This window comes from Alosa pseudoharengus, unplaced genomic scaffold, assembly GCF_046254945.1.
Source record: "Alosa pseudoharengus isolate Yale_2024_CS ecotype anadromous, Long Island Sound unplaced genomic scaffold, YU_APseudo_1.1 YU_APseudo_1.1_scf_21, whole genome shotgun sequence".
Taxonomy (NCBI): Eukaryota; Metazoa; Chordata; class Actinopteri; order Clupeiformes; family Clupeidae; genus Alosa; species Alosa pseudoharengus.
Window position 1 is genome coordinate 24,436,738 of NW_027468674.1, and position 28,000 is coordinate 24,464,737.

The 28,000-nt window shown below is 41.7% G+C and overlaps 3 protein-coding genes across 7 annotated transcripts; 2 read left to right on the forward strand and 1 right to left on the reverse strand.

Moving 5' to 3' along the window:
- Window positions 1–313: 313 nt before the first annotated feature.
- casp7 (caspase 7, apoptosis-related cysteine peptidase) lies at window positions 314–13,762 on the forward strand. The gene is made up of 7 exons (XM_076298244.1): window positions 314–448; window positions 1,128–1,286; window positions 6,993–7,144; window positions 7,647–7,775; window positions 8,794–8,969; window positions 9,778–9,916; window positions 10,879–13,762. The coding sequence occupies exons 2-7, from the start codon at window positions 1,165–1,167 to the stop codon at window positions 11,103–11,105; spliced, it is 945 nt and encodes a 314-aa protein (XP_076154359.1). The 5' UTR covers window positions 314–448; window positions 1,128–1,164; the 3' UTR covers window positions 11,106–13,762.
- Window positions 13,763–14,119: 357 nt separating this feature from the next.
- LOC143138289 (zinc-binding protein A33) lies at window positions 14,120–18,500 on the reverse strand. Its single transcript, XM_076298783.1, has 6 exons — window positions 18,495–18,500; window positions 18,006–18,101; window positions 17,424–17,651; window positions 16,465–16,487; window positions 15,813–15,955; window positions 14,120–15,129 (listed from the first exon to the last, which is right to left on the reverse strand). Exons 1-6 carry the CDS (start codon window positions 18,498–18,500, stop codon window positions 14,552–14,554), a joined length of 1,074 nt encoding a protein of 357 aa, XP_076154898.1. The 3' UTR covers window positions 14,120–14,551.
- Window positions 18,501–20,157: 1,657 nt separating this feature from the next.
- Window positions 20,158–27,985, forward strand: LOC143137907 (uncharacterized). Of its 5 annotated transcripts, none has more exons than XM_076298245.1 (16): window positions 20,158–20,262; window positions 20,722–20,773; window positions 21,233–21,321; window positions 21,559–21,683; window positions 21,937–22,071; window positions 22,985–23,057; window positions 23,384–23,452; window positions 23,631–23,810; window positions 24,080–24,151; window positions 24,359–24,493; window positions 24,620–24,675; window positions 24,769–24,813; window positions 25,709–25,843; window positions 25,931–26,029; window positions 26,133–26,244; window positions 27,197–27,985. In XM_076298245.1, the coding sequence occupies exons 2-16, from the start codon at window positions 20,758–20,760 to the stop codon at window positions 27,263–27,265; spliced, it is 1,410 nt and encodes a 469-aa protein (XP_076154360.1). In that variant the 5' UTR covers window positions 20,158–20,262; window positions 20,722–20,757; the 3' UTR covers window positions 27,266–27,985. The 5 variants fall into 5 exon arrangements, with proteins under 5 accessions (XP_076154360.1, XP_076154362.1, XP_076154363.1 ...); XM_076298247.1 differs by having other exon boundaries at window positions 25,709–25,813; XM_076298248.1 differs by having other exon boundaries at window positions 25,745–25,843.
- Window positions 27,986–28,000: the final 15 nt, after the last annotated feature.

Below are 28,000 nucleotides of genomic sequence, written 5' to 3' on the forward strand. Positions count from 1 at the left end.
TGAATAGCCTATGAATGTGAGAAATTTAATGGTAGACCGAATAAGCCTACTTTGTTGTCTTCTAGATCTTATTCAAAATCCTGGTCATCTAAAATAATAATGAAAATAGAGCCTTGTTCTTTTTACCATGAAGTAAAAGACCAAAATAAGTATGTTGTATACAATATTATAATGAATAATTTATTCCAGGAGACAAGCCTATCAACGTTATCATCACTGTCTACTAAGCCTTGGCATCTGAGCAGACAGCCGTAATTTGGCGCACTGTTCCTTTAAATCATATCTTGGTCACACACACCCCTTTCAGGCATCTTAACTTTCAGTTTATCTTCAAGAAAACACTTTTTAAACAGGAATCTGACCTGCACTGTGTGTATTTCACATACGAATCTGTATTTACCTGTCGTTATACGGATATAGGCCTACTGTTACTTACTCCAAACAATACGTAAGTAGATAATATGAATTCAAAGTAGGCCTAATGTTATCCTGACTATCGCTAACTATTTTGCATAACGTCGTCCTTTGTAGCATTCTGAAATGCAACTTGCCAGTTTTCTAATCTAGCACTAGTTACTAGCCAGGTAGCTCTTCCTTCAAAATAGTAACTGTCTGTAACGTTAACTGTTTAACTAGTAAACTAGTTTTAGCAATACGTGGACTAACGTACTAGGGTGACAATAAATGAAATATATTTAATCCAACCAGCATTTGCACAGTAGCCTCTAATAAGCCTAATGTTAGCTGACTGGAGGTTGAGCCGATATCCTAATTTTCCATGCGTTAAATACCTTTACTCCTTACTGTTTTATTAACGGATGGTTATGTTTTCGCCCTGGTTGACGTTATTATCTAACTTACATATCATATATGCTGTTATCTAATACAAAGCAATGAGCTAAAGACAAGTTAGTCTTTCACTTTCTTTATCGGCTATGGCCAGCCTTTTTCACTTTCGTTTCCCGTTCTTTCATTTGAATTCTAAGCTAGATCTATAAGAACATCGTCGAAGAAGCACGCACTACATTCGCGCTTGTTACCTGACATGTTTAATGCAAAAAAAAAAACAGTTACTGCTGGATGACAACTCTGTGAACAGTATAATCTTTTTTCTTATGTTCCCAAAGCTTAGCCCTCGAGTCGTCCTGAGAAACTTAGGTAACGATGGATAAGGACCCTGAAGCTGAAGCTGAGGTGGTCGATGCTGAGACATGCCAGGAGGACATGATGGGAGATACCACGGATGCCAAACCAGATAGGAAAGGCAGGTTCCTGCTGTTTGGAAGGTGAGTGATGAACGGTCTAAATATACATTCTATGGTGCCGATTGGTTTCGCTAGGGGGCAGCATCATCCTTGAATTGAAGACAGCCTTTGAATTTACTTCAGCGAAAGAGGCTGGTAGCTCTTGGTTGTAAAGCGTAGATTTTATCCTTGTATCGGGTGCTCTTGGAAAATGGGATCAGTTCATGAGAAGGAAAGCAATCCAGGCACTCCAGGAAAGGTGACTGAGGAAAGTATATTTAAGAGAGCCTTTATTTGTTACTGGCTTATTATCCATAGCATAAAACGCCAACATGTTTCGACCACACTTCATCAGGGCATAGGGTCAAGAGGTCATATGACCAGAAAAGACGTAGATACTCTACAACAGGTTTTGCACATTAACACAGCAAAAAGGGAAAAAAAGAGAAAAGAAATGTAAAATAAAAAAATGTATCTTAAAAATACAGTGACATTCACATCAGTAGGCCTACATCCAGGGCCTGAAGTTAACTTTTTTGGCCACCAGCCACTGTGGCAGGTGAATTTTGAAATCCACCTGCCACAGTGTTTTTTTACCAGCCAAAATTATTTTGTGCCCAAAATAAAGGTGAACGGCTCAGAAAATGCATATAAGAATAGTTCTTGAACTTTTACAGAATACACATTACAGTATTCAAGTAAAAGTAAAAAAGTACTTTGTTAATAAATTACTCAAGTAGGCCTAACAAGTTACTTTTTTGTAGGCCTACATTTTTATATTTTTGATGGACCTTTAAAGGCATACAAAAGTATCCTTTATGCCTATTTGCTTTGCTCCTCCTCTGTAGGCTAATCATATAGTCAAACATATTTTAAAAGCCCAATTCAAATATATTTTATTTAATATACTTTGTCATAGCCAGAATAAACATTACGTGGCTATGGATTGAAAAGCAGTCTTCCAATACATTGCAGCTGATTCTTCTGCTTTGCATTGCTAGGTCTGGTTATAACTTCACCATACAGACAATGTAACCTAAAAACAATGGCTATATTATGGGTAGACCTATATTTAGGCTATAATGGCCTAGGCATATCCACTCGGGTAGAGCGACAGAGCAGGCTATCTGTTTTCTCAGCCGACCGTCTCATGTCATGTCCTGCAACATTGAGGCTACATAAATTAATGCTAGGCTTTTTCTAACTTGTATGCTCGATTTCCAGTGCATTTGCTTTGCTTGTAAATTAAGTTGTAGGCCTACTTTCCTTGTCCAATGTGATTGTTGAACGATGTTGGCCAGAAATGAATATATGTGGAAGTTTCCGTGTCATGCCTCTAGTCTCGTTGGCACTCTGGCAGCCTCACCAGAAGATGCAGCAACTGGCAGGACGTCATTGCGTTAACTGAGTTGTTAGCTATATAGAACATCTACTTCTGTGTAGTAGGCTACATAGGCCAGCCATCACTTTTATAATCGCGGGGAAACGTAGCAATGCTTTCTGAAGCCCTGTTTCTTTTCTCCCACGCCGTTGTGTACCGGGGGAGAGGTGCTCTTTTCTCCCTTGAGATAGCCTTCTCTAATAATAAACTTGTCCTCGTAACGAAAGGCAATTGAAAATGTAGCGGAGTAAAGAGTAGGCTACATTTCCTACGGCAGTGCATCTCCTTGCTCAGTGTTGTGTTGTCTTATTGGCTACCCGCCAACGTGGCAGGTAGATCGACAGTTTCACCCGCCAATCACAAAAGTTACCCGCATTTGGCGTGTGGGCGGGTGCCAATTTCATGCCCTGCCTACATCACTATAAAACACAAGTGAAATCGATGTCTTTTTATTTGACATTTCTTTTCTCTTTTTTTCCTGCTGTGTTAATGTGCAAAGGATCACCTGTTGTAGAGTGTCTACATCTTTTCTGGTCATATGACCTCTTGACCCTATATAGGTGAGGCCTAAGTCCTCATTCACTTCTACATGCCCTGATGAAGACCAAGTGTGGTCGAAACATGTTGGCGTTTTATGCTATGGATTAGCCAGTAACAAATAAAGGCTTTCTTAAATATACTTTCCTCAGTCACCTTTCCTGGAGTGCCTGGATTCTTTTTCCTTCTCAGCCTTTGAATTTATTTGGTTTACCAAATGGAGGTTTTCTGAAAATAGACCAGACCCGATAACATGAATGTTTGGTTCAAAGGATCAAAATGGTTCAACATGGTTCATTGGTTCAAAATGATCGTAACGTTTGCACAGAGAGGGTTAAAGCGGAGCTAGTAATCAAGGATCTTTGGTTTGCATGGTCAGGTTGTTGAAGAGATTTTGGTTACATTTTCACTGGTGTTTCTCTAGAGGGCAGCATCTTCTTTCACCAAAACATGGATGAAGTTATCTCTGTAGTAGGCTACTAAATATATTTTCAAAAGGATATTATAACACTGATGACCCTTTTTTACTTTCAAATGCATGTAACATCCATCACACTAGGTTACATAATTTGCTTGTACAAATAGAATTAGAAGGAGCATTTGTAGCATGCAACAGTATGGTGCTGAGCAGTTTGTGGGACAGGCAGACTAGCAAGAAATGTAAAAGCAAAGCTGCAACGCTTCTCCAGGAGTGAGATGTCTGGTCAACACTTCTAACCCCCTGTCTTCTGTAACCCCCAGTATTTTATGTATTTATTTTCAAAAGTTTAACTTTTGCTTAACCACTCCCAAGGTTCAAACCAGAACTTCTCCATAATGCATTATCATATATATATATTTTTTATATAAATGTTTTTATTATTTTAGTTATAGACTGAACATAGCACATATTGACAAAACAGTCATCACGGTTCTGAATGTAATTAGTTCAATACAGAGTATACAAAATAAACTGAAAAGAAAACAATGATCAAGGTTTACAAAAGTATAGAGCAATAGGAGTTTGTCAGACTTCGCCCTATATGTACAATAGCAGATGCATTATCATATTTAAACAAGCACCAAAATGTGATGAAATGGTTTAATATATCTGTGAGAAACAAAGGCCTAGGTGTCATCCATGACCTGGAGAACAGAGGCCATTATGAACTCTGACACTGACCACACTTGGTAAAGAATGTGTGATTTCTCAGAACTGTTTTTCACAGAGTTATTTCCTCTTACCGCCAATCCGTCAAACTGGAATGTAGCCATTGCTTGTATTACTGGCATCGGTTACACTTTTTTTTTAATTACTGTCCCAACATGAGTCACATATTAGCCAAGACCACAGGAATTCTTTTAAATTAACTGAAACTTGGCCGCTTGTCAGGAGTTTGATCTTTTGAAAACAGAGGTGGAACATTTATTAACTGTCATAATTGCAATGTTTGTTTTGTTTTACACCATTTAGCTTACTTGGAAAAGTGTAGCTTGCCTCCAGGTGTTAGAATTTTGAGAACGGCAGTAGGTTAGAGCTTGCAGACCAGGGTAATCGTTAAATGCATGTTAGCCCAATACTGTATCTCCTTGTTGCTGTTGCATTGAAATTTATATTGGTTTTGTTTGTTGCGATGCAGGCTCTAATAAAACAGGCAAATTGTCCCCACTGCAAGCTGCATCACCTGTCCGGTGTCTGTGTGTGCGCCGCAGGTTCAGGTGAGGTAGGCCTAGTCCCCAGTGCAGGTGCAGGTGTCAGGTAGGCAGCCGTGAGCCTGGGCTTGATTGTGTGCTCGTCAGCAGTGGGCCCGCCAGTTTGCCCTGCGTGACCTCGTCCGTGGGCATTGGCTGGTGGGCAGTGGGAGGGGGCTGACCAGGGGCCTTTTTAGAAAGCTCTGGCGTGGCCAGGCTTGCTGACTCAGGCCTCCCCCAATCCACCCCCACCCCCTCCACCCCCCACCCTCCTCCACCGCACCGCACCGCCCTGCCCACAGCTGCAGAGCCCACTCACCTCTTTATAGAGTATAGAGCATGTCTGGATGCTAGCTCACACCCTCCTCCCCTACACGCAACCCACGGCAAAAAAGAAAATCAAGGGACCCCCGCCCAGACCCCCCCCCCCCCCTGAAAAATAGTTTTTTGGAGGCACGCACACCGCTTCACCATCCAGGTCCAGGTTGAGACAGAGAGAGGAGCAACGCGTTTTCAGATGCAGAGTGGTGTAGCACTTAATGACGAACCCAGGTAAGGTTGACTCGGCTCCTGCTACAGGGGAGGGGAGTTTTTTGGGGGGGCACATTGAGGGGGGGGGGGGAGTGGTTGGTGAGACCTACATGCTGCTTGGGGCCAAGGGGGGTCTAATTGTTGGTTGGGATGTTTTTGGAAGGGTGGGGGGGGTGCTGAGATCAGAGTGATCACATGGCAATCCTATGGAGCAGTGAAGCCCCCCCCCCCCACTCCCACGTCCCTGAAATGCTCACCCCATACAGGGGACATAACGTGCGTGTGTGTGTGCGCGCGCAATGTGTGTGTTTGTGTGTAAGAACAAGTGCACATTGGCTCCCATTGTTGCAGTGCTGGGCCAAGCTGATGACTAGGCTGTTCTGGAACACATACAGATATTGTGAGTGCAATGGCCTCTCTGCTCTGGCCTACCCATCTGGATGGATCCTTTGAAAAAATGGAAATATGAGAAGTGTGTAAGAATTGCCATTCAGGCATGTGTATATATTTTTCATTTTAAAGTATACTCGTGTTTGTTTTTTAAAGGAATATACTGTGTTCGAGTTTGTATACAGTTGTTGCTGATGTGTGTCGTGTTTTGGTTCGACTGCGTTTGGATGATTTCTTTATTTTTGTTACTTTTTTGAAGGACTTGGTGGTGGATGGTTTGGCCATGATCTTGTTTCTTAAGCTAAAGATGTATGTTTGTGGCCCTCATTGGTTTTGAGATTCTTGTTATTATGTTGTTATACTGAGATATATTGAGATACATTAAAGATGTGGTCAGTGTTCAGTCCCTTCAGGCTAATACATGACAGATGTTTTCATTGTAAACCAAAGATCGGGTCTTTCATGTCGAAAAGGACTTGATGTTGAATATGTTGGCTATTTATGTGTTTATGTAATGCTGCCATATATTACATTGAAAGATTGTTGGAAGCGCCACATTGCGTTTTTAAATCTGTTTGATGCTTTTAGTTGGTGCATCTGTGTGTGTTGAAGTGTAGTTTTGTTTTTGAAAAGAAGATCCATGATATGTGTGGAATGGATGGTGGCCACGAAAACAGCCTTGTTTATAACAAGGCAGTCAGGTTTTTTCTCAGCTGGTGTTCCTGTAAGGGATGTTGAAATTGCCAGATAAATTGTTTCTAAGCAGGAAGTGGTGTTGGTTTTGAATTACCATCTTTGGTTCCTACGTATTTTGAAGACTTTGTTTTGATCCACTGAATGCTTCTAACCCCATGTTCAGTGTAATTGTGCTGGATTCTTCACCTTCTCAGCAACTGTTCAAAAGAATTAAAGCAATACTGTTTTTATACTGTTATTAGGTATTCAATCAATTTCATTGTCAAACCCAATATATCTTTCACTCATTTGTCAATTCATGAATTAACGCCAGTCTAAATGAGAGAATGTACTGTCAACCAAACAATTGGGAAAGTTCTTTGGTTTTTCAATGGGACAAATGAGTGACAATGGCACAGCCTTCGCCTTGTGCAACAGAGGTACCTTATCTCTCTGAAATGAGAATGTGTGTGCGCGTGTGCGTGCGTGCATGTGTGTGCGTGTGTGTATGTGTGCGTGCCTGTTTGCGTGTGTGTGTGTGTTTGTGTGTCTTGTCCCCCCAGTAAGAAGAATAAGGATGGCCAGGCGCGAGAGCAGGAGAATTCCTCAGAAAGCCATTACAGGATCGTTTCACCTACATTCCAGTATAAGATGAGCCACAAGCGGGTGGGCAAGTGCATCATCATCAACAACAAGAACTTTGACGAAAAGACAGGTAGGCCTATCCATTTCAGCTTGCTATTTTAACCAATCAGTGAGTATTGCGTTTCTCACACAACATAGAATCATAAATCCATATTTTTGTGTATAAGAACTTGCTGGATGGAGCAGTTGCCATAACATAGTTTTTGTTTTGTGCAGATGTGTGATATTTCAGCTAGTCTTCAGGGAAGCGTGTTATTAGTCAGCAATGCTATTTCATCATACATTAAGATAATACTGTAATTTCCCAACTATAAACATTGATTATACATTGATTTTGATAAATTATCGTAAAAAACACTGTCCTGCGGTGTATACACGATGCGGCTAATATAATGAAATAACTGTATTCTGCTTCCCAAGTTTATGAGGTATTTTTACAGTATCTGGTTGCGGTTTTGTTAGGAGCTGTGATAAGACGTCACCCCTTAGAGAGTTTTGTAGTGTAGTGCAGTTGTGGTGTTTGCAATTGGCGCCATAGGTAATGATACGCTATACATTGTGTGCACATTCAGGGATGAATGTACGCAATGGAACTGACCGGGACGCCGGGGAGCTGTACAAGTGCTTCAAAAGCCTTGGCTTCGACGTGTGTGTCTACAACGACCAGACCTGTGAGAAGATGGAGCGCCTGATGAAAGAGGGTGAGCCGCAACACTTTTTCATGTGTTTTGTACTGTTCTGTCTCCTTCTGTCTAGCTTGGTAGCCATGTATTAGTATTTATACTGAAGTTGATAGCAGCACAACAAATCGTCGAAAACAGGATATCTGAGAGTGTGAGCGTGAAACTGAACAGTACATCTCTGCTGCATTTAAAGTGTCTCCTATGTGGACTGGCAGAAATGATAGCAGTAGCTATGTAACGTCATATACTGCAGTGCGCGATGTGATGTAGGCTAGTTTGAGGGCAGCTGATCTTTTCTTCATTGCATCTGTGTCACCCCCTCCTGGGCTAATGCCAGTATAGCTTGTCTGCGCTGTCAGTGCTTTTCACTGTTGAGTTGTCTATTTCTGTAGGGTAGGGGGCAACCAGCAGTAGATGGACCTTTGTCGCCTCCTACTGGTCTGTTTTTGCTGCACTTTGGACACGCTGTTGCCCCCAATACAGAAGTCCAATTGTCTATGATTCACCCCAGATTTATCTTTATCCAATCCTGTTGAACTGTACTTAGGGCTTTAGTGTTAAGTATAGGACTGTGGAACTGTTATTTCAGTGCAGTAGGTGGATACACTGCAGACTGGGGTTGTTTGATTGTTTGTTCAGTTATCTAAATACATATCATTCCCCTTTATGTGTAGGACTGATAGCTAGTTACATTCAAGTGTGTTGTTGGTATGCATTCCACTGGATTATCTCAAAATGAGGGTGTGTGAGGTCAGGTTAGGCCTGGATGGTGTTTGGTTTTGGGGACTTTGGGACTTGGGTGGGTGACTGATTTCCTCTACAGTATGCTTGCTTGGACACCAATGCATGGGAGACTAACTTCCTGTTAACTTAAATATAAATACAACATTATAACTATACCATATTGTCATTCCTCTACAGACATAATAACACTATTTATGTTAAGTTTGATGTCTAATGTAATCTCATATAGTTAACAACAACATATTTTCCTCTTAACTGCGTGTGTGCGCGTGTGTGTGTGTGTGTCTCCTAGCCTCAGAGGAGGACCACAGTGAGAGCTCCTGTTTCGCCTGCATACTGCTGAGTCACGGTGAGGAGGGCATGATCTACGGCACGGACGGGGCCATGCCCATCAAGAGCATGACCTCACTCTTCCGAGGGGACATGTGCAAGAGCCTGGTGGGCAAGCCCAAACTCTTCTTCATCCAGGTGAGACGGACGGTGTGCGCAAGGGGATGAGAGGTGGGGACCTTGCAGAGCGAACGATAGAATGGGAGAAGGATGAGAAAGAGAAGGAGCGCTTAAAGGAAAACTCCGGTGATTTTCCAAATCTGCTTCTTTAGGTCATGAGTACTGTCGGAAGGGAAAACAAATCTACACACTCTGTTGGTACATTGTGGGGGCATGATTTTAAAGATGCCCACAGAGTGTAGCACTGTAGCTGCCTGGTTGCTCTCTAGCTGAAGAGCAAAAATGGATTCTTTTTTCAAACCGACAGTACTTGGTGACCTCGAGAAACAGATATCTGTGTGAAAAATCGCTGGAGTTCTCCTTTAAGAGAGAGGTAAGATGGGAGGGTGGGGGGGGGGTTAGAAAAAGTAAACAAGAGCAGGAACTGAGAGGATGAAAAGTCACGGTTAGAATGCAGAGGTATAGTTAGAATGCAGACTTTCAGGTTTGTGCCATAAATAAAACAAACCGGCACATTTTAGTCACTCAAATCAAAAAAATCATATAGCGACAGACATCCTGTTAGTACGTCATGTAGGCGCAGTGATCGGGAATAAAACACAACAAAGAAACATTTCCCATCACTTCATAACCGTGATATTTTGCTAGCTGTTTATGACTGCCATTCAAATGTCTGCTAAGCTGAACATAACCCTCTGGTCTTGTTGTTTCTTGCATGGCATGATGCCATTTGCCGTCTATCCCCTTGGCTTACCAGACCAACCTGTCTCTCATTCAGGTGAAAGGCGAGGAAGGCTTATATGACTCCATTTATTATCTCTCCCAGGCTTGTCGGGGTTCAGAGTTTGACGACGGCATTCAGACAGACTCGGGACCCCCCAACGACACCCTGGAGACGGACGCCAACCCCCGACACAAGATCCCCGTGGAGGCAGACTTCCTGTTTGCCTACTCCACCGTGCCAGGTAGCGCATCGCAGTTTAGTAAGGGGTCCTAGCCTGTATTGTTTGGCGATACCCTATGGCTGCAATGAAACTGTGTTGTACACTAGGTGCATTTATCCATCAGTATCTCACAGAATCAGACACCTTTTAAAATATAGGGGAAGGTGAGGGGGGGTAATTGTCGACAGGGGAGTTTTCCATTTATTAGTGGCAACAATTAGTATTTTTTAGTGAGATCTACACATTTGAATCCAATCCAAAAGATGAAAAGAAGTAGCAGTGCTAATTCAAACAGAAAAGGTGAGTGATTCTTATGGAAGTTCTGACACTCAACACATACTATACCAAAAATAAAACTGAGTGGTCTCCATGTCCATATTTTCCTCACTTTTAGCCCATACAATTAACAGTAGACAGAGTAGCTGTATGCAGGGAGACATATGCAGATGCACAAAATCCTGACCTTGAAAGGGCGTTTTGATGGGTAATACCCACAATTTAGATAGATGACCGTATGATATCCCCAGCAAGTCCATTTCCATTTCACACAAGGAAGAGGGATATACATTAGCCAGTGGGGGCGTGAATGACATGCTATGTTTGACTCAGGCATTTTATGAATATCCTCATAAATCCATAAAATCTCATGAATTGTCTCATGAATTGTCATTTAAAATACATTAAAAGATGTGTGGTGCGCTGAATAGACTATCTAATCTTAATGGTATCTAAAAATATAACAATAATCAAGAACCCAAAGTATGATGTAGTGATAATTTTAAAATAATGTTAAACATTTAAAACTTGCAAAAATGACAGACCCCCCAAACCCACACAGACACACACACACACACACACACACACACACACCCCTCCACCACCACTAATCACAATGTCAGATTAGTTTTGCAGCATAGAAGTGGCAAGATGTGAGCCTTAAAAGATTTGGGAGTAGAACTGAGGACGAGGCTGCTCTGTTGCAGGCTACTACTCCTGGAGGAACCCTGGCCGCGGCTCCTGGTTTGTCCAGGCCCTGTGCAACGTCCTCAACGAGTTCGGGAAACAGTTGGAGATAATGCAGATCCTCACACGGGTCAACTACATGGTGGCCACCAGCTTCGAGTCCTGGTCGGAGGACCCGCGCTTCAGCGAGAAGAAACAGATACCATGCGTGGTCTCCATGTTGACCAAAGAGCTCTACTTCAACTGATGGTTTGGGGTAGGGCTCTTCCAAAATGACCACTGTGACGGCTACCGGCCGACCAACTGGACTGGAGGGGAAACTCACCAGGATGGTACAGGATCGGAACACTGGGAGCAGTCTCAACATTCAGGGATGATCCAGACGTGGCTGGATGCTGCCGTTTGTTTCTTTTTTTTTAAAACAAAACAAAAAAATCTTTTTGTGCGTGAAAGCCATTTTTTTTCCCTCACGTGACACTGGGCGCAAAAAAGATAAGCTCCGCAAATAAATCAAACTAAGACAAAGAAGAAGTAAATCCTCAGTGGTACTCCGCGTTCATGTGTTGGTGGTGACCCTTGCCTCTTTCAGGTTGTTCCCCTCGGGAATAATGACGTCACATCTGATATTTGTTGAAACAGGCGGTGTGAAATATACATGTTTTAAATTTCTCTTTTTTTATTTTTTAAATTAGCATTCAACCAACCGCATGTAAAGTTTGCTGTTTTGGTGGGGAATAGGTGAGGGTTGGAGAACTGAAATCATTTTGAGAGGGGTGGGGGAAATGCACACGTTCCCTTTTAAGTCAACCGCTTGTACAACCTTGAGTAAAACCCAGTGTCTTACTGCTGTTCTTCATATCAACGGACTAGTGCTCAGACCTTGTGAGTTAAGCGACGAGTTTACCTGAAATCATTTAAATCAGGTGCACATGCCGGGAAGTGATCACAAGCAGGAAAGGGATCTGTGCATTTTCATGTTTTTTTTATTTAGCCGTTTATTGTCTTTTCATACTGTTCCTCCTGCTCACTGGCTGTGTCCCAGAGAGAGACTGGATCTCACCAGTGAAGGCCGTACCTCAGTTTAGCAGAGGAATGAGACTCACAGCAAAAGTTTCTGAGCTGTGTCTGCTCTCCTCTGCCGAACAGACCGTACCGGGCAACATCTGCACAGAGATACGAGGGGACTTGGAAATACACTGAGTGGACTTCCTTAGATTGGAGATTAAAGAAAAGGGCAGTAAAAAAAGATTTGTTTTATTGCTCGTCTTTAAAACTTTAACCATTGGAGCCCATTTTTTCCCATCCTCTCCGTCTATCTGTTTGTCATTTATGTCATCTTCCTGCTCAGATCCAGATTGTTAACTAGTGGACCACACATTAGTTGTTAGTAAATTGTTAACTAATGGACCGCATAACCTGTCTGTTGCATCACATTAAGGAAAAAGAAAAAAAATCTTATATTCATTGACAATGCAGAATAATTAAATTCAAGTTAGGTTAAATTCAAGGAAGATACATTACTCGCACTTCTCATTCAAGTTAAAATCAAGAAGGATACATTACTTGTGCTTCTCATTTAAGTGATTGTAATTGGGCAATTAGAATCAAAGGTCATTGAACTCGGAGGGCATTTCATTCAGTCCCCCTTGATTTGTACCAGTAGTCCTCTTCAGTGATATTCGCCCCTCTTCCAGACAAGATTTGTAAATTTAACTCAGGACACTTAAGAACACCTAACATGGCGGTGGATGGGATCTAAGCTGTTGACTCAAAGCACAACAGGCTACTTTTGTCTTCTGTCAGTCCTGTTATAGCATGCTGACCTATCTCAGGGTCCCAGCTGACATGCGGGTGAAAGAGCACTATGTACTATCCTGTCATAACTTGAATTAGAGTCTGAAAGATCACAACAGTATTACATTAGGCAGCGGAACTGAATGGAATTTGGAGTCTTCACATCAGTGCTTTTAATAACCAAGTAGGTCTTGGAAGTAGTTTAAGCTTTTAAGTTAAAGAAGTTAGCTTTTTTGTAGCATATTACTCCCTGGGTCAGAGTGTTATTGGCATACCCATTGCATGTTTTGTTGCGCTGTCCAAAAGATTTCAGTCTACCGAGGCAGCTAGTATATTACTGATGACGAGTCTATTTACAACATACCAGTCCGTGCAGATGAATGCACTTTTCCAGTTTTGCTGCTATGCCCTGGCAAAAGCTGAAAAGCTTACCATGCTACAAGGCTACTGTGCCTTCAGTGCTTTAGTCGAGTACCATAATTTATCTTTTCCTTTTTCTAGTCAGAAGTGTAGTTTCATCTTTCTCAGTCGCCTTAAACAATTACAGAGTAATTCCTTTTAGAAGTTTGACATGGTGCAGACAATCTTTTTAAGTCGGTGTTTTCCCAAGTCAGATGATGATGTGACATTGAAATGGCAATCCACGTGTATGGGATGCTTCTCCTGTCATGAACCCTGTCCACCACACACAGAGACACACACTCACAAACACAAATACACACCTAGCTCTGTCTTCACACATGGATCCTCTTTTATCAATGATGTAGTGCCCAAATCGTACCAAAGGGAGTTGTAACTCCCCTTGTTTTGGAATGGAATTGAAGGGAAAAAAATCTTATTTTTTAAAAAAGTTAAAAACTTTTTTAATGCTTTACAGTGTTTAATGCAATTGTCCTCAGGAATATATTTTAATGATTTGGAACAATGAATATATTATATTTGGGGTATGAAATCCCCTTAAAAAAAGAAAGAAATTTTGTGAATATATACTGAATATTGCCATAACCTTAATGCCTCTTTTTGAATCTGGGGTAGTACATTTGTTAAAAAGACATCGAATGAATGCCTGTGTAAAACCCTATTTTATTGTATTAAATCAAAATGAATCAACCATGCAATCCGTTTCCCTTTTGTTCAATATTATTCCGTTTATGTCTATGGACCCTAATTTGAATGACAACCAAAGTCTTAAGTCTAACCGAAGCTTATTTATTAGCAAGGCAAAATCAATTTCCCTTAAATGCAAACATTGGTGAGCCAGTTCAGTGCTCCCACATGCCATACAATGGCTATAGTTCATGCACAAGACACTTGTAGCTTGTTGACGGACTTTATACTTGTATAAATGTAAATTAGGGCCCTATATGTGGACTATTACTCAACTGTCTGTATGTTAGATGATAAACACTTGAAGCCTACAGATTTAATCTATTACTTATGGTGACATGCTTCATTTGTAAGGGGCTTTATGTGACATTGGCAGTTCAGGAGATGCTCCTTTTCAGTGCAGTACCTGTTTGTTATTAAGTGACTACACTGATTCCATAACCCATAGAAATGACTACTCTCTGTGATCAACACATACCTTGCATTAAGTTACCTTAACTAATACATCATTTTGCACTTAATTGCTGTATATGGTGTAATATGACAGCCTTTTCCATTGTAGACCCAACACATTTCAAATCCATCAGATCTCCTTCAACATTACTGACATAGGGACTCCTTTAATACTGGTCATTGAGAACATGGGTAGAAACATTCATACCAATGTACAGTATACCCCCTAAGTCTCTCTGTCATGGTGGGCAGTATCACCTTGTTAACTGGTCACAGATCACTCACTCACTCAAATCACTCGATGCCAGAAACTCTGTGGTTCGGTGGCCAGACTGTCCATCACAGAGTGGGACCAGACCTAGAAGCGTCGCATATTTGCAAAGGCTTCCAATTGGTCCCCTGGTTGTCGTCTCCGGGGCAGACGGCCTGGAACAATTTGTCGGTGAACGTCCCCGCGCAGAAGCAGTACAGCGGCGTCATGGTGTCCGCGCCGAGGAAACACACCAGCCCCCCCGGAAAGCTGGAGAACACCCCGATACGCGTGAAGCTCCGGCCTTCCACGTGAGTCAGCGTGTGTGCCACGCCCCGGTGCCATGCGTTGTAGCTGCCGTTGAAGAACTCCACGCACCAGGAGTCGGAGCCCCGGCCAAGCCAGCAGTGCTCCTCCTTGCCCTTCCTGGGGATGTTCGGGTAGGTGATGCCCAGCTCCCAGTAGGTCTTGCCAACCACCTGCACCTCCCAGTAGTTGCGGCCCTCATGGAAGCCGTGCCGGCTCAAGGCATTGAGGGTGGTGTCGAAGCGGGACTTGTTCTCTGGGACCTCCTGCCAGGTGTCGGTGTAGGTGACCGAGTTGCCCTCAGGGGAGATGATCAGTTTGGGATGGGCTGAGTTTGGGTCAAGGACAACCTCTGAGGCATCTGTGTCGAAACAGAAGTGTGATACTGTCATATACGAAACCACCTCATGCCCTGAGGGCTTGTCTGAGGCACCCTGAAAGAAAGAAGCTTGCATGTATTCAAATAAAACTGTCAAACATCCTGGTGAGATACAGATGTACATAGACCTCTTCACATGGTAATGCAAACCCCAATTTTTGCCCAAAACTGAAATAATTTTCAGTGCAGCCTTCTAAAAAGTGAGCCCTTCTTAAAGCATTGCTCTGAATTTGCCCTTTATTGGACCTTATTGGACTGTGGCCAAAAGTCTCAACTGAGCCTGTATCTTCTGTCATCTGCCAGATGAATAGCCTAAGGGAGAATTTGTATAAATATCATATACTGTACTCAAAGGAAATTTTCTTGTCTAGACAATGTCTTCTCTTTGTCTCACAAGAGATCACACCTGTTTCTCTTAAGGTCTCCCTCTTGTCTCATATTCTTATGGGAGTTTTCTGCTTAAAACCAACCCTCAAATGATGACAGAATCCACTGCTGTTCTTCATTATTGCCAATTACCGGTAAGAGCACTCTGAAAGTACCTAAGCTTCCAAGAACACAAACATGCAGGGGGAAAATGTGGTCACCCCGGATAAGTCTTGATTACAGTAATGTTGTGGGAAGTGGTAAGGTGTTGCGGAGAGCCACACCCAGAAAAGACTCACAACTTTGGAAGAGTTTCTTCGTGACAGGCACTTGCGAGCGAATGAATAACAGCAGGTTGATGGTCAGGCTGATGAGCTGCTCATTCTTGAACTCGTCCATCTGAATAAGCTCGGGGTCCGTCTGCTTTAGCGTGGCCGCAATCCTGATGGCACACATACACAGAAGCAAGAGTATGACTGCACCGAGGATGCATGGTATGCCAGCACAAAACAGACATAAGGGAACAAACATAAAAAGCCTGCACAGTACAAACATGTGCAAAAATGCATATCTACAAATAATCCTCTCCCACAATAATATTGTATTACAGAATAGAAAATAGTATCCACCCTTGTTGGTTCATTGCCGATCATAAATGACAAAAATAGAATGGCGTGATCTCTGACCTCATAAAAAATGCCAGCACCCAGTTATCAGGTATCTCATGACATGTTACATTTTGCAACAGACAATAAGTAAACACCTAATTCTAATTGCATGCAAAAATAAAATATTGCACATTTTTGATCTCAGTATAAGATGTTAATTCTATTTTAGCAATCCACTTGGAACAAGTTGAAAACACCTAAAAATGTAGGTGGAAAATGTGGAAAATGTAAAAAAAAGTATACTATGACATCACAGTGGTGTGAGTGGATAACATGCGCATACCTTCCCTCTGTCTCCCCCGTGTCCTAAGAAAAAGAGATAAAAAAAAGCAAAATCTTAGTCATGACCTCATACTGTGCTTCACACTGGCCTCAGTCCCTGTGGCTGCCCTCAGTGATCCCACCTCTGACCATATGCAATGAGAAGAAAGAATAGTCACTCCACCTCCACCTCTGACCATATGCAATGAGAAGAAAGAATGGTCACTCCACCTCTGATCATATGCAATGAGGAGAAAGAATGGTCACTCCACCTCTGATCATATGCAATGAGGAGAAAGAATGGTCACTCCACCTCTGATCATATGCAATGAGGAGAAAGAATGGTCACTCCACCTCTGATCATATGCAATGAGAAGAAAGAATGGTCACTCCACCTCTGATCATATGCAATGAGAAGAAAGAATGGTCACTCCACCTCTGACCATATGCAATGAGGAGAAAGAATGGTCACTCCACCCATCCATGCTCAAACATATAGGTAGAGTAGAGGCAGAGGAATAGCCAGGCATCACCAAAGACCCGAGGTCATTAGTTTGGCTACCCAAGCACATTCTCAACCATTGTGATTGCCTCTACCATAGGGTCAGCGTTCTCCCATCTCATATTAGGCCTAGTACATTTGCCTTAAAATGTGCTTACACACTGCCCCAATAAATGCCCCCAACTCCAACGCCAACAGTTGGGTCAGTGTGCACCATCAGTCTGTGTTTGTTGGACTTTGTTGGATGAGCTGTTCAAGATTGACATGTCCACATGTCATTCTTCAAAATTTACCTATCGCTAAGCCCCGCCCCCAGAACACAGACGAGCCAATGACAGTTCAGTATTGGCTACGCTGGGGCATCAATCACCATTGTCTGGGCGGTGTGCAGGCTCCTTAGGTCACCTTCATGGATTCACATGTGGGCCTAGATTTACCCCCTGGTATAGGGTTAGGTCATTCAGCCGTGGGTCACTCACCTTGTCGTAGCTTAGCTGCTTCTCCAGCCGGACACTAAGTTCTGACAGCTCGCGGTCAATGTCCTGTGTCAGGGCGTAGCAATGCTCCATGTGGTCCTCGATCACCCTCTCTGTGGCCTCGGCCTCCATCTCCAACTGAGTCAGCGTAATGCGCAGGTCCTCGTCTAACACACGCTTCATGTCCTCATATTTCTTCTTGATCTTCTCCTTCAGTTTGTCTGTCTTTTTCTGTTAGAGAGGCCACAGTCAAATTCAATGACCCTAATCCCAGTCTCACACATCACACATGCTCTCACAGAAGCCGTTTCCACAAGGCCAAAGTACAAGACAAGTTTTATTTCATTGTTTTTCTACTTTCTAAAGCATATAGAATAAACATGCTCAATATTGTAGCTAGAATCTAAGTGGAACTGACTAAAATGACTAAACGACGGCTTTTGGGAGAAATTGAGCATCTGCAAAAGCAAGTCAAGTGTACTATGAGTTATAGTTTGGGTGGGGAAAGGTTTGTCTTGCCCCTTTCACATCCATTAGACCATAATCTTCCTGGAAACTTGTGGATATCCTGCTGGTAGAACTCACATTTATATCTGTCTGTTTGGCTGACAATTTTTTCATTCTGTATGCGATAGCATCTCTCTGCCGTTTCAGGTACTCCTGCTGCTTTGCGAGTGCTTCCTTGATAGAAAGACAAAGAGATCACTATGTTTTCAAGAGAAAAAAAGAAAATACCAAAACCAACATGCCAAAGACCATGACAAAGATTTTTGCCACTTTGTCATATCATCTATAGATAGGACAAGTGTTTACTTGAGTTTGCGTCTTCATTCTGGACTCCTCCACTCCTTCTGTGCTCGTAAGATTTCCCGTCTTAGTTTGTCAGGATCACTCCTTGTCGTCTCACTTTGTGTCAGAGAAGGCCACAGTCTCTCAGACACAACCACTCAGCCTTCTGAATTTATACTCCAATGCCAAGGCCACACGGCAGGGGAGGGTGTTGGTGGTGGGTGAGTGATTGGTAGTCACACAGCCATTCTTCCCCCCACATTGCCCTGGAAGGCACGTCCATACCTCCATGAAGGTCTGTAAATCTGGGTGGCAGGGGGCAAAGGGATCGTTGGCCTCGTCGGTAGGATGTCAACCACAAGCGCAACTCCTCGGGATGAAGAAGGAGCGTGACTAGCGAAGCGAAAGCTACAGTCGCCCAGAGGCTCAGAGACTCTGTACAGGAGCTGCAGCCAGGACCATCCCTATTTATATCAACCTATGGACAATGGGGACCACAGCGAGGGTGCCAGGGTGGCACAGGTGGCTGCATTGCTATGTCAGTGAACAAGTGGTCTAAAAATGAGTTTATGGGTTTAACATGCTTGCCTGTGTGAGTGTGTGTGTAAGGCAGGCGGTGTACACACATGACAAATCACTTTGTCACGTAAATGCGACGGCCCTTTGTGTTTATTTACTCCAAAGCTGTGAAAATGCACACCTACTCACAGATATGGTGATGTGACAGCTAAAAAAAAAGATGGGTCAGTGACGGATTTTGTGAGTGAAACATGGCTGTTATATATTTAGCCATGTGCTGCTGTATATAGCCAGTTACAGCAATGCTAAGACTACACACAAAGGAACAGAAACGCACACATGTCTTGTTTTCTTTCTTCTTTTGCACATCAGAGCTGCACATTCTTTTTGACTGCTTATGTAAGCATAGGATCTTGAATTTCCCCTTGGGGATCAATAAAGTATCTACCTATCTATCTAGGACAATTATGTAAACCTAAAACACTATTACTACACCACAAAACACACTGCAGGGTTTTGAGACAGCATAAGTGGGGGTTGGGGGGGGGGTGGGGGTTGGAGTAGGTAGGTATGGTAGGTGTGATGGTTAGGTGGTATGGAAGAGTGACTGTGCCATCGGTTTGGACTGATGGAGGAACGTCGTCCGCGTGCTTGGAAATTAGGGCAGGGGTTTATCGCTGTGTCTGTCCCCCCTCTAAATCACACAGCCATGTTTCCACACGGGCAGTGTACTCACATACTAACCCCAACACACACTTACGTACACACACACACACACACACACACACACACACACACTCTCTTACACACACACACACACACACACACACACACACACACACACACACACACTCTCTCTCTTACACACACACACACACACACACACACACACTCTCTTACACACACACACACACACACACACACACACACACACACACACACATACACTCTCTTACACACACACACACACACACACACATACACACACACACACACACACACACACACACACACACACATACATACACAAGGAAGGAAGTGTATAATTAATTATTGAACTGGGGGATGAAGGGCGGTAAAACCTTTAATTCATCATCAGAAATCCCCTCTATGTGGGAGTGACTTTGGCTATTGCATAAAACACGGTTGTAAGTTTCCTGATGTAAGACCTTATTATTATTATTTAACATGGCACTTTCTCAAGATGCTTGTTTGTCTTATTTTGTTTAGTTCTCATTAAGACTGACATTTCTAAATGCATATTTGCAGACAATGAAACACACTAATAATGGATATCCTTAGGCTTTAATATTTATATATTGCAGTAAAACAGTTATCAGAGATCAAGAATCCAAAAAGTACCTGGACACTGACCAATAGGAAGCACTCACCTGTAAACACTCCTCCCTGGGGCCCTCCTTCAGAGCAGCAGTGAAACTCCCTTGCACTCAGGTAACGAGTGAAGAAGAAAACCACTCAGGTAAAGAGACCATCTCATTTTCACTCAGGAAGAAGAGAAGAAATCTTCATTCAGGTAAAGAGACCATCTAATTTGATCCCATTTTGAGGTCTTCTCTTGAGTTGGCATCTTCGTACAATAAAGAGGGATATTGGGTCTAACAGATATAGGTCATAGTTTAGAAGGACACAAAAATGTATGGAAATCTAAATGCAGTGATATTTAGATACTGCGACTGTTTCCAATTTGGAGTTATTTCTTTCTCTTAAAATGCTTTTAATCTTTAAAATAGTTAGTCAATCATCACAACTTACTCATAACGTTGTGATGCTGAAGATTTCTTTTGGACCATCTTTATCTGATCTTTTCATGGCTTGTGTACTCATGCATGTTTCCACTGAGAGCACTGACTGAATGCAATCAGCATTAAGCCAATATAATGCAGACAAATATTTAGAGCCATGTATGACATTTGGCAAAAGACTTACATATGTTCTTAAGCTTGTCTTCACAACACTTATTTTGGCACCACAGGCATCAACAGCAGCAACATCCAGCGCTATCTTGAAAATGTCTAAATTAAGAGGTATGTGGCCTGGGCATTTAACAAGTGCATCAATAAGGCATATCCAGCAATGAAGTTTGATTTCAACCAGGACAGTAGAATATTATTTTCAATTTGCTTTTGAAAGTATAGAAGCACTTTGACATTTTGTGGAGGTAAATTATTATTATTAATAGTAAAAAAAAATATGATCAAAATAATATGTATTACTAATACTGGTACTAGTACTCTCTCTCTCTCTCTCATTTCTGATGGTGAAGTCATCACTGTTCACTAAGTCACTGAAGTCATCAATGTGTAGACATAGTGGCACCAGGACTTGTAACAGTTATTCAGCTTTACTTTTCTCTTACTTTTTCCATGAATTAATTTTTACTGCTCTGTCAGCGTAACTTTTAGCATTTGTGTTTTAAGTCAGCATTCTGTATTGCTGTTTGTATTTTGAGAGTTTTCGTTGTTTTTTGTGTCTTTCTACTTCAGTGCCAAAATCCACATTTTACATAAAGGAAGAGGAAGTGAGAAGTGGCTATCTGCACAAGTCCCCTCCGCCTGGTCCTCTGAGTTCAATGGTGTGTACACAGACTGGACATACATACACACACACACACACAGATCTAATCTCAATACTGATGCATCATTATTCTGTTATACTTATTTAGCTAAATCAGCATTGGGTGACCGATAAGGATGGGCATTTGAGTTGAGATGAACTGTATAATGTGCTTTGTGAAATATAATGGAACAGATTGATATAAAGGATACTGTCCAGTGATCATCAACATCCTAATCCAGTCATGTCTTCACAGAAATCACAGAAATCATGGAAGCGTCGTTTTTTCCGGCTCTTAAAGACGAGCGAGGGTGTTTACACCCTCAAGTACTTCAGAAGTGAGGAGACGGAGAAAGCCCTGGGAGAGATAGACATGTCAGAGTAAGCCCACACACATAGGCCAAAATAGGCTCAAAGCCATTAATTTACCATAGTGCTGGAAATATAGGAATAAGTTATTGTTGATGGTCATCTTTTTTGCCATTTGCTTTTTCTGTCCGTTTCTGTAACCAGTGCAAACCAGTGAATGGCTACTTCAGCCAACAAAATGACGCTTCTATTTTTTCAATTGGAATCTACTGGAGCTGTCTCACTGAAATTAAACTACTGTATGCTCCTCTCTGTGTCACTTCAGCATCTCTTTGCTGCTCTTCTGCCCTGAAAGCCACAGTATGTGGGGATGGATTCACAAAAGCTTCAGGTGCCCGGCCTCTTGTGTACTCCTACTGCGTGCCGCCAACCGAGACTACTTCCTCGTCGGAGAAAACAGGTCAGACACCCCACGCAATAATTCTTCCATAATGAATTACATTCTTTCCCCATCAAATGTTTACATCAAAGCTTCATCTTGTTATCTCTCCAACATCATACATTTACTGATCATGAAGCTGATGTTGAGAAGCAAGCTACATTTGTTAAACTAGATTTTTTTATTATTATTACTATCATAATGTGCAATTGATTGTCCAGGTGCAAGTAACACAAATAATTCCACAAATTCGAATAATCTAACTATAAAGCTGTACAAAACACTCACTTTGGCACTGAAGGCATCTAAGTGTTTACTACACTGGATTATCTTTAATATCTTGTTTGTTGCTGTTTTTCTGTTCATTTTTTTTTTTTTTACCAAGACCAATGTTATGTATTTCAAGGCGAGTGTTGCATGTTGGGTCAGTGTTATTTTGAGGTCAGGTCAGGGCTGCTCCAATGGTTCCTGTCTCTCTCAGGGGTTTATGAGAGCTGCAGCTGGGTTGGCCCATCCCTCCCTCTGCCTGTCTCTTGTAAAGGAGACAGGTGGCACATTCACAGGGAGCCACACAGCGCTGGTGTGGAAGACAAGGCCTCACACCAACACCAGCACCAGCACCAGCTATTTTTGGGGGTGGTGTTACCACTGAAAATTCAATTATGATACCAGTCCGTTGCGACATTAATCTTTCAGACAGCATATTAACTTAGACATAGATGTGCGCGCGCACACACACACACACACACACACACACACACACGCACACACACACTCACACACATGCACAAAAAAACATGCACGCATATACATGCTCAAAAACACACACATACACACACACACACACACACACACACTAACCCTTGGCCAAATACACAGATGTTTTCGTGTGGAAATATTGGTGCAATCCATTTATGTTTTCCTTATATTTCAGCTGGGAAACCAATGGCTGGTTCGATGCCCTTTACAACATTCTGAAAGGTCATAAAGATATGCGGAATGATCAGGTAAGGCAAATAGGAAATTCTATCTCAAAGACTACAACTTCTTGGAATATGGATCATATTTATAAATAATATTTATCTATAGAGGAGGAACAAAGGGACAGAATGTTTTTATTATGAAAATATCTGCAGACCTTTTCACACAATATAACTGTGGCGTGTAAACACACATTTAATACTGTAAGATGATTAACATTGCACAGCTCTGTTTATTCTGTTCAGAAATCAACAATATTCATGGAATAATATTACACAGTAGAGGAAGCTGTCTAGCTTTTTCCAATTATGCTGAAGTATTAATTCATGTTTACCAAATGCCTCTTTCACAGGATATGGATGTGGGAAAACCCAGAACCCGCTCTGCCCCTCCAGCTCCTCAGATTGATCACACCCATCAGGTGTGTGTCAAGCTTCCGTACCCAACGTGCAATACAGAGTTTTAATGTTTTTTTCTCAATACAGTGTGTGTGTGTGTGTGTGTGTGTGTGTGTGTGTGTGTGTGTGTGTGTGTGTGTGTGTATGTGTCGTGTGTGTGTGTGTGAGGGGATACTCTAACTGTGTTGTGCTTTAATGTAGGCCTCTGATAGAGAAGCAAAGTCAAAGTCAATGGAATGGCCGCCACTAAGTCAGCCAGTCATCACAAACCCAGTCTGTCCCCAGCCTCCGTATCCACCCACAGGAACATCTGCAACTGAGGAGCCCATTTATGCTGTTCCAACAAGTCTGCCTATCAAAGCAACAAAAAAAGCACTTCAGGTAGTCATTCTACACATATGCACATTGCACATGCATACACATGCCCACACACACTCTCACACACACACACACACACACATACACACACATGTGAGAGAACAGAGAGCAAGACAGAGACAGAGAGATTACCATTATTCTACTCATAAATAAAATACATTCATATAATAATATTATTCAGTAGAGGATGCTGTCTAGCTTTTTCCAATGATTACCAGTATTAATTTACCAGTATTAATTAATGTTAAGCTAACCAAATACCTCTTTCACAGGATGTGGATGTGGTACCCAAGAAAACCCAGTCTGAGCCTCCAGCATCTTGGACTAATAAAAAAACTGATCTGGTGTGTGTCAAGCTTCAGTATCCAACATGGAATCCAGAAGGGGCTTTGTGTGTGTGTGTGTGTGTGTGTGTGTGTGTGTGTGTGTGTGTGTGTGTGTGTGTGTGTGTGTGTGTGTGTGTGTGTGTGTGTGTGTGTGCATGCGCATGTTTATGTCTATGTTTGTGTGTGTTATTAAAACTACTATAACTCTGTTGTGCTTTAATGTAGGCCTCTGATAGAAAAGCCAGGTCAATGTCAATGCCATTGGCACCACCAAGTCTGCCAAGAGACACAAATCCAGCATCTTTGCATCTTTTTGCTGTTCCAGAGGATTGGCCTTTGGCACCACCACAGGTACCAAAGGTATAGGCATTTACACACATGCACATGCTTATATATGCACACACACACACACACACACACACACATGGACAAACACAGAGTTAGTGAGAGACAGAGGGAGAGAGATTAACATGTTGATATGTTTAGATTGATGAGAATGAAGAGGGTGCTGACTGTGGTGTGTATGAGGATATGGCTACATTGTAAGTAACTCTTCATCATTACAAAGCTCTGATCTACTGTGTTCTTAAAGTATATGCATTTGTAATAAGACTGCATCTTAATCATCAAAACAGGCTCAATACAGAAATGATGGCAGAGGACAAGGAGCCTTCAGAGGAGTGAGTGCTTTGAATTGTTTATATTCTCTCTATATGAGCTCCTACTGAAATTAATTGCCCCCTTGGCTGTTGATTATCATTGGTGAAACTTATGGTGGAACAACTGACATGACTTTGAGTGTATAAACCAGTGCATTTTTTATACACCACCCACAATTCACCTCATATTGAATAGTGTTTTAGTCGGTATACAGAGGACTGGGGTACTATTTAATCATCCAGATAATTCAAAGCACTTATGGCGTTGAGAAAAGAGAGAGAATTTTTGTGTTTACAGGGAGAAATAATCTGGCCCATCTCCCTCCACCAGGCAATTTACCTCAGAAAGCCATAGTTGCCCTACTTACTCAAAATAACAATGTGGGTACACTTCAAATACAAAACAACAGAGTTACAGTCAAGGCCTCATTGTTTCATAGACAAGAACAAAGGTGATATTATTGTGCCAGTCTAACTGGTTCTGTCCTACAGATCAAATTACAGTTGTAGATATTCCTTTAACCTCAGGTTGTTTCATAATACTATGACACATCTGATATTAATGACCTCTAATGCCACCGCGGTGTATTTTTCCTTCTGTTACATTACTCACATTCTGTAGCTTTGCCAAGTCACTGACTGTACTGTAGAATCTGCGTCAGTATTGTTTACATACAGGAATGTCAGTTATCAGAGAATGAAGTACAACAGAATCTTTTTTGCCAGAAAGCCCTTTATACTGTTGAGATGTCAATGAGCTACTTGCTGTATGTCATCATGTATGGAGATGAGACCAAACATTTTAAATTTGAGTTTAAACAAAAACAACAGGTTTATTTACCAAAACATGTCTTGTTAGTTTACACCTTGGATAAAAAAAAAATCAAAGCTTAAAAATCTCCATTGTTTTGATCAGTGTGGACTCTGAAGACAGTGATTGTTGTGACTGCAGCATTGGTGATGCAAGAACGAAGAGCAGTCCCTCCGTTAAGGATGCAATGGCTGATGAAGAAAGGGCCAGGCAAGTGCAACAGCTCCATTCTAGACTATGGTGATAATAACTACCAGATTTCATTAGCAAGAACACAACTGTACTGAATCTAATCTCTTACATGTGTTTCTGCTTACTATTGTACAGTGGCCACAGACTCTCCACACCCATTGAGCTGGAGGTTTGTGTGAGTCGAGAGGATCTGAAAAAGCACCTGGACCCGACACTGGATGTAGAGATACCAGGGTATTTGACCAATTCTGAACGGCAATTATCTACTTATGTCGTAGAGTCTACTTGTACTCTGTTATGGCTTCCTCCAAAAAATGTCCCAATCTCTGATTTGCAGTAAGAGAGACAGCTTGTTGCTCAAGGGAGACGAAATTCTGGCCATCAATAATCTGCACATTGACAGTGAGGAGGAAGTGGAGTTCTATCTGAGGAAACTTAGGGTGAACGAGGTAAGATTATGTTACATAACAACAACAGCTTATTTTCTCTAACTGTATGTGTGAGAGTGAGAGAGAGAATTCATACCATAATTTCCCGACTATTAACTTCATATGGGATGGGCATTTTTAGACTTTTCCCCCTCGAAATTGCACTGTGCCTACTTCAGAGGCCACTGTTCCCACCTAGTTTGGCCTACCATCAAATGCTTGGTCTCTTTATAAAGCTGAGGCCTTGTAGTTTCTTCGGGAATAATCAGCATAGCTGTGGGAAGTACTGGCACAGAGGTGCAGAGGCTAGAATACTGTTTTATATTTCTGCCGGATAACAAGTACCTCTGAACTGACCACATTTCAGCCCTTTAGGTCACTTGAGATGACTTAGAAACACAACTGAGCTCTAGCATTAGGTCTTGTGAAGCTGTGTGCAAAATTAGATCAATATAGAATGAAAACTACTTACTTTAGACCATTAATAGCTAAGGTATGCTCATGCGTTTTGTAAAATGCCCTATGGAAACTCCCCATAGGACTTTTGGTTATCCAAAATGCATACTGAAAATCAAATGCTTACTGCATATGAACCCCTTTGTGTAGAAGCATAATCTTGGTCTTAAATGAAAGGTAACACAAGTTGAATACAAGAAGTGAAGTGTCATGCTTGTATCTGGATTATACTTCCGGGGTTCTGATATGGAATGACTATACTAAATATGGAATAATTACAAAAAATTATAAATCTTTATAATTTCTATTTTTAAATAAGGTACACTTACACAGTAAAGTAGGCCTATTGTATAATAAATACACTGTTAATACAATGTTTTTAATTAGCCTAAAACACTGTCCTTTGGTTAATAATAATTGGGAAAGTACTATAAATGCTCAGTTGCATTACAGAAGTATAAATAGTAAGTTGCAAAATGAAGAATATGAAGCACAACTCCCCCATTTCCCCCTACAGGTGACGCTCACCATTCGGAGGCTGTCCAGTGAGTTCCAGGCCATGAAAGCAGAACTTTCCTCCATGTGAATCATTGTGTGGCCCCTTTCTGAGTGTGTTGTTCTGTGTCTCTCAAAGACAAGTTTCCCCCCATGTGTCAGCCTGTCTCTTAATGACTTGGAGCTGTGAACACAAACCTCTGTCTCCTCATGATGGCAGCACAGGTCTCCTGTGGAGAAGAAGGAAGCAAGTGGGTTTTGTGTGCTCAAAAAGAGACTATGGCAAAAAAGGCGCCAAGAATCATTTAATGTTGCCGACTAAGATGACATTCTTACCTCTGTTGAAACAAACAGATGGTTATGACCAAGGATTGGTCTGCCATCTTTAAAGAACTTTGTGGGTTTCTAAAGAATGGTCTGTCTGTCAATACAGTATGTCTGTACAGTATAGTAGATTAGGAATTAAGTCTGACCTGCAAATGTGTACTCACACACTATGTACAGTATACAGTGGTCTCCACAGTTATTGGCACCATGGTAAAGATGAGTGTAAAGAGATGTAATTTTTTTTATCTGTAGGCATTTTATGTGTTTCACAATGTGAAACAATGTGGACAAATCCAACCTTGAAGGATAGCACATTTATTCAGAGAGAAAAAACAATATTTTTTCGTCAAAAAATGTATATAGAAAATATAGAAACAAAAAATATCACTGGATGTACAGTGTTCAGTGTTCAAAGGTTGGAATCCCAGATAAATTGCCTTGGTTTTGAAAGAAAATAAAAAAAATATCCTTATCATCTGAAAAATGTGTGTTTGTGTTT